At 47.3% G+C, this 13,113-nt stretch overlaps 1 protein-coding gene across 1 annotated transcript in view; it reads right to left on the bottom strand.

Annotated features, from left to right (window-relative positions):
- Nucleotides 1–13,113, bottom strand: part of LOC144889219 (multifunctional protein ADE2-like) — a 51,905-nt gene that overhangs the window by 17,426 nt on the left and 21,366 nt on the right. Inside the window, exon 3 of the mRNA XM_078769252.1 lies at nt 425–604. Within this exon, the coding sequence (XP_078625378.1) occupies nt 425–604 (180 nt within the window). The remainder of the gene's footprint in view (nt 1–424; nt 605–13,113) is intronic.

Here is a 13,113-nt window from a genome sequence, read left to right as displayed (position 1 = left end):
GTGCAACTTTGTTCATTCAAATTCTCTGCTCAACTCTCTGGTGGTGAACTTGTCCGATTTTTTGATACATGGTCGCATACCGTAGAGTAAAATCGTAAGAACCCTTTTTAATTATTTGAGAACGCCCAAAGACACTGTGTGCGGTATCGCATTCTATGAACTCTCAAGTTGCAGGAGATGTACTTTCACTACATTTAAGGCAAAGCCTGCCCCCATAAGGCTTGGAAAGCAATTTTCAAAGGTCTAGTGAGATTTTAAACCTCATGTTTGTTATCATTGCTCAACAGTGTATGCAAATAATCTAGTTAGTGTAGGTGCAATAATAAAATAAAATAAAATAAAAATTATGCAATAACTCAGACCCTTCCTGTCCCATCAATTTTACACCCCCATCCTCCCCACACACCCAAACTCCTTTACTGACCTTCATGTCCACCAGGCAACAGTCCTGCGTTGTCCACATCTTCTCCAAAATATCAAATATTGCTGCAGTCGTCTCCAGCATCAAGTCCACTTCAGCTCGTCCAATGGTGCGACCCGCAAGTGATAGCCCCTTTGCAATTATCTGCTCTGTGGACCACTGTGGGTCATTATTTGCATCATCCTATGGGAAGTATAACAAATAAAACCTAGTGTCAATTATATTTGCAATAAGAATTTCTGAAACCCTGGTCCTGAGGCCACCGGCTATGGATAACTCCATGGGTTGCCAGTCAAACCTGGCAAGGACCTTGCTAATACACATTGACGTTCCGGTGGCTTGGCAATATCAAGAGGGGCTCACACTTCCTTGATGCATATCTGTCGAACTACTTAATCAGGTGGAGCCTAGCAGAGCTACCAAATACGTATCGGCTAAAGTTATGGAGCCAATTGGTTGCTGTAGAACTTGCCAGCTTGTCACTATGACGGCACCTTAATAGAGTCAATAGGAAAGAGACAAAACAGGTAGGTTGGAAATAACTATTTACCAAGAAACGAGCGAATATTCACAGGCAATTGGCTAAAGAAACGTTATTAACAAAAACAAATTAGAAAAATTATTAGCAGAATTAGAAAAAAAAAAAAAAAAATTAAAAACAGGCACAGTAATCAGATGTAAAATAAAAAGGCACAGTTGTAATTTATAATGTTCAAATTCAGAGCACCAAAAGTCTTATCCCCCGTAACGCAGAGTAACCCCTTCTGCAATCTTACTTATCTAACATGCACAATCGCACCGATCATCAAAATCACAGCGAGGAAAGTAGTTAGGAAGTGGGTAAGAGGGGGAAAGTACAGTTCAGGGCTTGTTGATGAGCCTTTAGCCTCACTTGGGCACCGTCGACGGACGGGTACCAATCCTGATACAGGTAGAAAGGGGGCTGAGGGAGGGTCAGTATAATCAGTTTGATAGCGTGGTGCAAGTGTATGTTGTATGGCGTAGAGAGGAAAATGTGTGGTCCGGGTCTGTGCGTCGACCCTGAAAAGGGACTAGGCTTGGTCATTCAGTTGTTGATAGCTCTTTTTGTGTGCCAAGAGAAACTGGAGAGAACTATTAAAGAACTTATTAAATTATTAAAGAACTCTCTCTCCACGATAATGGGAGGAGGAAGAAGCTCTCCATAGCCCTTTGCAACGCATATTCCCCTTCTCGTTACTCCCGCCAGGGAGTAATGCATTCAATCGTGTCCGTGTGTGCGTGCGTGTGTTTGTGAACAAGATATCTGGAAAAGTTCTGAACGGATTTGGATGAAAGTTGGTGGGATGATTGCCCTTGGGATAAGGAAGAATCGATTCGTTTTTGGTGAAGCTCAGGATATTATTCCAGATCCAGGAAGTTTTTTTTAGGAATTTCTTTTTCTGTTTTCCTTTAAAAACCATTTTCTCTGCAATAATTGGACCAATTGAGAGCAAATTTTTACCATAGGAGGGACTCGGTCTGCAGAATATTTTAATGGTAATTATGACGTCACAGGTCACGTCGTTCGGCCGACATGTTATTGAGTGGAAAACACTAAAATCCAATTTTCTCCAAAACGCCTGAACAGATCGAGGCCAAACTTTGCAGGCAGAATCGCATACCCATGACGAACAAAAAAGTCAGAGCATGACGTCATGCATCACATGGTTTCAGAGTTATGACGTTTTTAAGCACAAACATTTAAAACCTAGGTCCTCCCTCATTTGTGATCTAATTGAGGGGAAACTTCACAGATCTGTTCAGCATATCAGTCTACTAAAATGTCCTTTTGGAATTTGCGATAGGTCACGTGGTTTGGCAGATATCGTTAATTAAACGCAAATAATAAAAACATTTACATCTCTTGAACCACTTCATTGATTGACGTGAAACATCATACTGTAGTAGAAGTCATGAAGAGTAACAAGTGTGCAAAATTTGAAGATTGGATGTACGGTCTGGAAGCTGGAAGTTGTTATTGCGTGAAGAAGAAAAGTCTTCGACTGTGGACGATTAATTATTTATCACATGTACAGACATGCAGGCATCGTTTGACACAATGTCCCGGGTTAATTTGAACCTCAAATAAAATTATAATTCCAGATTTGTCAATGGCTGAGGTATATTAACAAACGAATAAAACAGATTTGGCAAAATTCCAACTTTTTTTTTAAAAGATCGCATATTCCCCCAGGGTTGTGAAAGGCTGAAGAAGAAGAAACCCCACATGGGCTTCCCAGACCAAATAAATAATTCTGGTTCTGGCTCTGCGATTTTCAGGTTTATTACTCCCGCCAGGGAGTAATGCATTCGATCGTGTCCGTCCGTCCGTCCGTGTGTGTGTGTGTGTGTGTGTGTGTGTGTGTGTGTGTGTGTGTGTGTGTGTGTGTGTGTGTGTGTGTGTGTGTGTGTGTGTTCATGTGTTTGTGAACAAGATATCTGGAAAAGTTCTGAACGGATTTGGATGAAAGTTGGTGGGATGATTGCCCTTGGGATAAGGGAGAATCGATTCGTTTTTGGTGAAGCTCAGGATATTATTCCAGATCCAGGAATTTTTTTGGGAAAGACTTGTTCTGTTTTACTGCATTAAAGCTTTTATTCTTATTCTTAAATGATGTTTTTCTCCTCCAATTCCGAGATATATCAAAATTAATTATCTGACCGTAAGGGCCTACTTTCTTTTTCATTTATTAATTGTTTTGGGGAGAGGGGATGTTAAACAAAACGTATTATTCCAACTAAATCCACGGCGGGAGTATGCGCTCGACTGAGTGGCGTTCCAGTTAAACCATGGATTAGGCTATCTGAATACAAATATTAATGATACAACTACCTTCTGAACCTACATGTGTGGATGTCCTTCTACCCTGGTTCTCAGAACTGGCAATGTAATATATATATATATATATATATATATATATATATATATATATATATATATATATATATACATACAGTCATCCCTCGCTATATCGCGGTTCACTTTTCGCGGATTCGGTACATCGCAGTTTTTTCTCGCTAGTATATGTAAAATTATATCGCGGATTTTTCGCTATATCGCGGGATTTTGCGGTATAAATGTATTTTTATATACTATTATTTTAAATATTTTTGTGGTAAAATAAGCATTTTCTAGCCTAAAAAATTAAAAAACGTAAAGAAATAAGAAAAATACAGTATTTAAAACATATTACAAGAAATAAAATACTGTACATAGTGTACAGTAGAAGGGTAGACAAAGAGTCGTGCGTATGGAAAACGCCAGTACATTCATCATCGTCATCACCTTCATCGTCATCAGTACTGCACAGCTAATTCATCATCATCTTCATCACGCAAGTTGTAGTATTGAAGAGCCGGGGCTCTTGCTTGATACGGACGAAATGACGGGCAAGACACAAACTCGTCCGAGAAGATATTTATTCTCAAAACCAACTCGGGAACACTGAAAAGCCCATTTATCGGGCTGCATTATAAAGCACAACCAGAAACCGAAAGCCACGCCTCTCAAGCGTGGCGTGCTTCAGTGAATCGGTGGTCACGTGATCAACAGGTGTAGCTGATTATACCCGCAAAGCGCGGCACGCTTTAGCGGTCACGTGACCAGCCACTCTCGCGCCGGGAATCCCCGCCAGTGACGTCACCGGCTGGAGCAAGGAGATTCTGATGCTGGTCTTGCTTGGGGAACCCATGGGTAGCTACAGTATCTTCAATGGTGAGTACCCATTAGAATTTTATATGTTGTTAAAATTACGTATGTTTAAGAGTGTAAAAAGTGTTTAAGAGTATAGGAAGTGTTTATAAGAGTATGGGAAAGGTTAATAAGAGTGTGGGGAGTTCATAATGCTTTAAAATATATATATATATAAAAAAAAAAAATGGTCGCTACTTCGCGGATTTTCGTTTATCGCGGGGGGTTCTGGAACGTAACCCCCGCGATAAACGAGGGTTCACTGTATATATATATATATGTATATATATATATATATATATGTATATATATATATATATATATGTATATATATATATATTGTTGCGGATATGGGATTGGCATCCATCCATATCCGCTTGTAAATATTCCCCTATTTCCTCAGTACTTCCCAACTATCCCCAATTCCCCATTCCCTAGTCCCATTTTCTGTAAACAACACTCTGTAGACCCGACCTTCCCCTATTTCCCCCATTAAATGTCGCATCCAGGTCCACCGCATCTCACGTAGACAACTATAGGACATCTTGCTAGTTATTCTTAGTCTATGTCAGTTAAGGACTCGTTTCCATTAATTCTGACTCTTCGTTGCACCAGAATGTGATTGTATGGCACCGTTAGGAAGTTTAGGACCTCCCAATACCTCCCCGCAGCTCTTCCTCATGGTACAACAACAACAACAACAACAGCGGCGGCGGCGCGGGGAGTGTGCGTCCTCACTCCGGCTTGGTTGGTAGGGGGTGTTGAAAGGGCACCAAGCCTTTCCAACGAGCCGCCATCGAGCATGTGCTCGACGGGGTTACCACGTAGGGGCTCGCTGTCAGCTCCTCGTCAAGGGCGGAGCCCGGTAACCCCCCGCACCCAATAGAAGCGGCGGACCGCTCCCATCTGGAGCGGAGCCAACGAGCCGAGGGCGTGTCACTCCCCGCTGAGCATGCGCAGGAAGAGGGAGGTGACGTCAGATGCGCCCTCAGCTTGGAGAGAGAAGGACGCCACCTCCGAGCGCTGCAATACCTCCCCGCATCTCTGGACCGGACCGTGTTTGATTCTGCCCCTGAGCCAAGGTGCACCTTGTGCTATCGACTGCCTGTCCTTCCCTGCCATCAATCCCTGTGTAAGTCAGTCTTGTTCCGTTTGTCTGTGGTCTGTCTGGGATAAATAAGATTGTGTCTAAGTGCCTATCTCTTCTGTGCTTTACCTCTTACCTTGTAATCTACCCCTTTTCTCCACCACCAATTATATCCTCCTCCGGAGGTCTTGAGAACTGTACCCCTTGTGTCGTTTCATTTATCCCAGCCGTTGTGTCCTTTCCATCATTGATTTAGCATAGCGCGATTCGGCCAACGTTCGAGTGGAATCGGGTGAGTTGGGGGTAATCGGGTAAACTGTGCGAACACGGCGGCCATTCCGCTCGGCCCATCATAACATCTTAAGCCGTGTCCGTAACAATTGGTGTCGAGGAGTGAGATCGGACCCGAAGCGCGCTTAACGCGCTCAAAATTACAAGTGACCGAAATTTGTTTTGTTGTAAAATAAAAACCCGAATTTTGAAAGTCGCGCTATGGCAGATCAAGACGGCTGGGTTCCGGTAGAGGAGAGTGAGGCAGGGTCGATCCAGGACCAAATTGAGGGACAAGAGGAGAGCGAAGCAGTGAGCGCGGCAGGTTCGCAGGGTGGCGTCCTCGCGCACGAGGTTACGGGCGCGCAAAATGGCGCCTCGCACATGGCCACGGCGACCGCGCCCGCGACCGTAGTAGCGCCACCGGTGGATTTGAACCTTTTTTTTATACAAATGAAGGCCCTTATGGACAAGAATAATGAAGAAATGGAAAACAGAATGATGGGGGATGGGACAAATGGGAGACCAAATTGGAGGTTTGAAAAACAGTATGGGGGCAATGAGGGACGAATTGGGGGGCAAAATGGGGGTCATGGGGGGCGAAATGGGGTCCAATAGCGAGAAATTGAGGGAGGACATGGGGTCCAATAGCGAGAAATTGAGGGAGGACATGGGGTCCAATAGCGAGAAATTGAGGGAGGAAATGGGGGCCAATAGCCAACGGTTAGAACAAAGGATGGGGGCCCAGATCGGAGGGTTAGGGAGTAGAATAGAGGGATTAGACCAGGGGTCGGCAACCTTAGGCACGCGTGCCACCATTGGCACGTGGCAGCGTAATCATTGGCACACTGGCGAAAGCAGTGCATTATCCGCTGCATGCCAAATCACCTCTTGAACAGCCATTGGCTGTTGCGCGTGTTGCACTATAACAGTATTCCGGTGTGATGGTGCAGGGTGATGAGGTAGATGGATCAGAACAGAGTCGCCATTCCAATTCCAAATTATTTTACTGGAATAATAATCAAAGATGCACAACATGAGAGGCCGGCCTGGCGCATTCAAACACAATATTCGTGGCAACCGGATGTGCTGTAAGAACAGTGGTGTTGTTCACAGCAGATGGTCCGAGGCTGCATCTCCACTCATTATTATTATTCGGACTGGTTTCTGAGTTTTAATATTAATCTCATCATTATTCTGAATTGTATAATAATCGCAGATATAAAACAGGAGATGCAGGCTTGGTGCCTTCCGATACGCCGTTCGTGGCAACCTGAGATGATGTAAGAGCGACTGTGTGTTAACACCCGGTGGTCAGCGGCTGCATCTCCACTCTTTGTTATCATTCAGGCTGCCTTCTGCGTTTTAATATTAATCTCGTCATTATTTTGAGTTTTTTTATGGGGTGGTAGTAATGAAAATGGGGGTAGTAATGAAAATGGGGGTAGTAATGAAAATGGGGGTAGTAATGAAAATGGGGGTAGTAATGAAAATGGGGGTAGTAATGAAAATGGGGGTAGTAATGAAAATGGGGGTAGTAATGAAAATGGGGGTAGTAATGAAAATGGGGGTAGTAATGAAAATGGGGGTAGTAATGAAAATGGGGGTAGTAATGAAAATGGGGGTAGTAGTTTTTTTCGTAACACGCGGCCTGTCTTATTTAGTTTGATTGACGGTACGGCCTCCCGCTCATATTTCCCACAGGAATTGCAGTGAAGCGGTTCAGGTTCGGTAGATGATGGCAACCCCGCTAGCTAAGAAAGCTGAAGTAAAGGTTTCGAGCATTCCAGCCCTCATGGACAGAAGAGTGGGGTTTTGTTTTTCAGAAGGACCGTGCTGTGTGTACTTTATGTTTTGAAAATGTTTTGTTGTCGAACGTCGAGTGTTAAGCGCCATTTTGAGACAAAGCACGAGAAAACTTTCAAAGATCAGGCAGACAAGGCAGAATCCATCAAACGTGCCTTGTCCAGGTATGGGAAGCAAGCCAACACCCTCAAAATCTTTGCCACTGCTAAAAACCATGCGACTGAAGCAAGATATCGCATTGCTCATTGCATTGCGAAACGTGGAAAGCCATTCACTGATGGCGAATATATTAAGGAGGCTTTTCTCTGCAGCTCAGAGGTTCTGTTTGAAGGCTTACCAAACAAAGAGACAATCAAATCAAGAATAAAAGATATTCCCATGTCAGCTATAAGTGTTGAGCGACGCATCGAAGAAATGGCATAAAATGTCAGCGGGCAGCAAATAGCTGGGTTAAAAGATGCTGTGGTATTTAGCATTGCACTTGACGAGAGCGTGGACGTGAATGATATACCACGTTTGGCAGTCATGGCAAGATACTGCGATTCGACTGTAAGAGAGGAACTCTGCTGCTTAAAGCCAATGTCGGACACAACAAAAGGTGAGGACATAGCCAAGGTGTTTATGGAACATTTTGAGGAGCGAGGGATTGACATCAGGAAGATTTTTGCAGTGACAACAGATGGCGCCCCCACCATGGTCGGGAAACAGAGGGGAGCTGTCAGATTAATTGAGGAAAAAGTCGGTCACCCCATCATGAAACTCCACTGCATAATACACCAAGAAAACCTCTGTGCAAAGATGTCAAATTCAGATCTTAATGAGGTTATGGCTACGGTAGTAAAGGTTATTAAGTTCATAGTTAAGCGATCTGCTCTGACACACCGACAGTTCCAGTCCCTACTCGAGGAAATGGACTGCACATACAAAGATATCCCTCTCTCCACTCAGCGGATAGGTGGCTGAGCTGCAGAAACGTTTTGGAGCGGTTTGTCAGCTGCTTTGATGCCATCAAGGCCTTCCTGGCTGAAAAGGGCCAAAACTACCCAGAACTCGAGGACGAGAAGTGGGTTGTGAAACTTATTTTTCTTACGGGTACTACGGGACACCTCAACGAGCTCAATCTCCGACTGCAAGGTGCAGGGCAAACTGTTTTGGACATGTTCGACACATGGACGGCTTTTGTCGGCAAGCTAGCAATCTTTTCAAGCGATGTTGCTACCTCCACTTTCCTCTACTTCAGACATGAAAGGGAGCTGTCCTCGCAGCACAGCATCAGCACCGCTGAAATATGCAAATACATGAGCAAGCTTGAGTCGGAGTTCACAACACGATTTGGGGACTTTCAGAAGTATGGACCCATGTTCTCCCTTCTTGATCAAGCCAGACAGCTTTGATGGACAAGAATTGGATTTATCTCTGATAGACTGGTTGGATACACAGGACATGGAAATGCAGCTGATTGAGCTGAAGAGTTCAACACTGTGGGTGACTAAGTTTGCAGAGCTACGGAAACAACTCGAAACCACGGCAGTGCAAGATCACGGAACCTGCATCTTCACCTGCTGGACAACCGTGCCGAAGAAGTTCAGCTGTCTCCGGAACGTTGCACTGGCTTTGCTGTCAGTCTTCGGGTCAACGTACCTCTGTGAGCAGATATTCTCACACATGAAGAACGTGCTCAGCCCCTCCCGCAGTCGTTTGACAACCGACCACTCTGAAGCATGTGTGCAACTTAAAGTGATTAACTACAACCCCCAGATAATGGAGCTCAGCAAAGGAAAGCAGGGCCAGGGATCACACTGACTGGTAGGCATCTGTTTATTTGTAGTACACATGGGTTTGCATATGCAGCTGTTTGTCCATCTCTTTTTTTCCAACTCAGATGTGGATGTTTTCATGAGGATGGCAGCATTCTTGTACAGTACTGGTATTTCTGTTTGATACAGTTTATTCTCCTTTTTTGACATTTGTTCCCAATGCAATACTTTGTAAATGAGTTACTGAAAGCAGTATTTTGAAATGGGGTCCGTGCATGTAATTTGTAACCTCATGGGGGACAAATTTTACAATGATAAAATGATCATTACAATGTCCTGATTATGAGAGATAAATGTTTCTTTAAAATGTTGTTGCTGTGCATGTAGCCGATATGGATGGAATTTAAATTCCATGTCTGTTGGTAAGTATTTTTTTGATGTGGTGTCATAATTAAACTTAATGTTAAATTTAATGTTGATATGGCACACGAATTAACAAGAACATTTCAAACTGGCACTTCATGGCAAAAAGGTTGCCGACCCCTGGATTGGACAATAGATTAGGGGAAATACAGGAGGGGTTAATGGGGGTAGAAAACAGAATGGCCGTTCATGAGAATCAAATGGAAGGGATGAAAAAGGGGTTAGAGGGGTTAGAAAACAGTATGGAAGGCAAATTGAGGGACATGAGGGACCAAGCGGAAAGGGAAGTTAAACAAATGGGGCAGCAGATAGAGGGGGTCAGAATGGGGGTAGAAACTAAATTGGATGCTCACAGGGGGGAAATGGAGCAGATGAGGGTGGCATCTGGGCAGGAGATGCAAGTGATGGGAGAAGAGATCAGAAGAGGGGTGAGTGAGGTCGGAGGAGTGCGCGAGGAGGTGAGGCACTGTAAGGAGCGCATGGAGAAGGAGGTGAGAAAGGGGACTGTAAAATTGCAAGGTGGTATAGAGGAGTTGACGCTGGGAGTAGAACAACTGACAGTGGGACAAAAGGAGTTGGGGGACCAGGTAAAGAAGAACACAGCGGTAATAGAGGGTTTAAAATCGACACAGAAGGAGATGAAAAAGGACGTTGGGGTAATTAAAAAAGAGTGTCAGACGGTACATGAGGACCTGACGAGGAAAATGAACAAGGTGGTAGAGGTGATGGAGGTTAAAGAGCGGGAGGTGCGGGAGCACATAGAAAAAAATAAGGTGGAGTTAGAGGAAGAACTTAAGGGGGCGCACGAGGAGATGAAGGAGGTGAAGCAGAAATTAGAAGAAGTGGAAGAAGGGGTGAGCGAAATTAAGAAGCGACGGAGAGAGGATAAGAAAGAGATAAAGGAGGAAGTAAAAGAATTGGTCCAAAGTCTGTGTTCGGATCGTGATGAGGTGCTCATTAACCGGATGAGGGATTCGCAGGTGATGGAGGAGAAGCGAAGAGAAAGAGGACCCGGTGTAAGTGGTGACCAATATGGTCGTGCGTATGATGCGCCAGGTGATTTAATAAGCTTGGGGGTCGAGATAGACCCGGATGTTCGTGAGAGGCCAAGAGTGAGGTGTATGGCTGGTCCGGAGGGTATGGAACGAGGGTGCGAGCGAGAGGGTCCGGTGATGGGAGAGGTGCGAGGTGTGAGTGAGCAAGGTTGTGGTGGTATGGAATGGGTAGCGGGTTGCGGAAGTGTGACCCATGCATCGACACCAACAGGGGTAGTTTTTAGAGGGACAGGGGAGGCACGAGAGCCCCTTGGGGGTAATGTACTGTGGGGGCCCGGCCGGTTCGGCCCCGCGCTGGCCCCGCAAGGGGCGACGCACGGGGTCCGGCAGGCGGGCAACGACTCGCATATGAGGTGGTCCCACAAGGTCCCACTCGCGCCGTATGACGGCAAGAGTGATCTACGCGCGTACCTGGCGCAGTTTGACTGTGTGTGTAAGGGCAACGGTTGGGGTGAGGACGAAGGTGGAGTACACCTGGTGGCCGCATTGCGCGGCGCGGCTGCGGAGGTGCTGACGGCATTACCACCGGGTGCTCTCACCCTGTCAGCCCTCCGCGACGCCCTAATTAATCGATTCGGCGTTGAACAGCAGAGCGAGCTTGTTAAAGCTCAGCTCGCGCTGCGAAAACGCAAGCCCCAGGAAGCCATCGGGGAACTTGCCCACGACATTCGCCGAGCAGTGGGGATCGCACATGCTAGCATGGCAGCGGATTCCCGGGAAAGCCTGGCGCTGGACCATTTTATCCAGGCCCTCCCGGATATTGAGCTCCGGCAACAGCTCGCCATGTGGCGCCCGCAGACTCTGAGCCAGGCAGCTGACGCTGCGGCCCGTTGGGAAGCAGCGAGGCCCCTGGCCCGGGGGAGCGAGCGTCACGCAATGGCGGTCCGCCAGGTGGGACCCCCGATGGAGGGCGGACCCCTGAGGGGGCCCGCCCCCGACGTGAGTCCTGACCTGGCGGGCATGGTCCGGAGGCTGGTGGACCAGCGCCTGGCGGGACCTGGACCATGGCAGGCGGCCCCCGGAGGTGGCCCGCGGTGGACCACGAGCGGGTAATCCAATTCGGACCTTCAGGGGGGGAAATTTGGAATTCCGGAGACAAGCACCTTATCAGGTGAGGTGCTATACCTGCAACCGTCTGGGTCACCTGGCGCGGCACTGTCGAGCCACGCGCCGGGATGATCCCCGGCGGTTGAGGTCCTTAACTCCGCCCAGGGGGGAGCGGGTTAGCCGACCCCAGACACCCCCCCCGCCAGACCCCGGGAAACTAGAAGGCCTTACACCGGCGAGCAGGCGCCCCCGTGGATTGCCTCGGCTTTAGATGCCGAGGCGGGACCCAGTACCTCTGAATAAGGGGGGCTTATTAGTGCCAGAGGACTGGGGGATTGATGAGCGATGGGCCCGGTGGGTAAGGGTGGCATCCCTGCCACCCTTCCCATGGGGGCAAAGGAGCTATAGTTTATGGGGTGTATGGCAGTGGAAACTAGCCCGGGTGGGTTAGGATATTGTGTGTAGGGATCTAGCGAAGATGACATTAGGTGACGTTAAGGTTAGTTAGTGACTGATACCTGTAGTGGGGACGCAGGTAGATTAGAGTGGATGATAATGACGAGGGAGCGCAATAGTTTAAAGGGACGACTGGGAAGCGCAAGTTTCAGAGGGGAGTAGTTAGATGAGATGATGCTGTGTGAGAACTGGACAGGTGTGTGGAGCAGTGTATGAGTAGTGAGTGTTGTGGATCAGCGCGAATGCGCTTGGGGGAGAGAAGGGTGCAGGCGGCACCAAGTATGAGAGCACAGGTGTGCAAGTACAGGTGTGGAGAGAGTTGGAGTAAGTGGTACGGAGTGGTGTGCATGGTGCGAAGGTGTGGATGGGGGAAGAGTGGACCCCTTTCACGAGTACCCGGGGAGAGTTGGAGTAAGTGGTACGGAGTGGTGTGCATGGTGCGAAGGTGTGGATGGGGGAAGAGTGGACCCCTTTCACGAGTACCCGGGGCGGGTAGTGTAAGTGTTAGGTAGAGGGTATAGGTAAATTGTGGTTGGATATTGGCATTTGTGGTGCGGTTGCAGAATGGTATTGTGGAAATGGCTGGGCGTGTAGCCTGTTAGTGTGTGTAGTTGGTTTGGGCACTCCACCACTGTGAGGATGTCGGCCAGGTGAGGCCGCAGGTGGGCTCTGGGAGCCGTTAGTGTCAGTGGGTGCCTGAGGATCCCGGGTGTGGATCGGGCAGCCCGTGCCAGAGAGGGCACTGAGGGGGTGAGAGTGCGAGAGGGCCTTCCCCAGTTAGTTAGGTTAGGGTGAGGAGCAGGTAAGCTCGAGTGGCAACTACAGTGGTGGAGGTGTGCAGGTGGGTAGACCTGCTGGGAGAGCTACACGTCACAGCCCAGAAATTGTGCGAGGGCACCGAGTGATGAATCGGGGGGGTGAGACCCCAAATTGAGAAGCACCACAGTTTGGTCAATGGGAATTGGTTTTTAGAACCCATAGTGTAAGTTGGCCAATGGATTGGCAGGGAAAGACCCCGGGTAATGTAAAGTTGTTAAAGTCATTTAGGAAATAGTTAGGATTGATGAACCTGTCGCACC

The sequence above is a fragment of the Myxine glutinosa genome, unplaced genomic scaffold (assembly GCF_964187855.1).
Source record: "Myxine glutinosa unplaced genomic scaffold, kmMyxGlut1.1 SCAFFOLD_1803, whole genome shotgun sequence".
NCBI lineage: Eukaryota > Metazoa > Chordata > Myxini > Myxiniformes > Myxinidae > Myxine > Myxine glutinosa.
The sequence above is the reverse complement of the archived record's forward strand: the minus strand, read 5'-3'. Positions and strand labels throughout refer to the sequence as shown.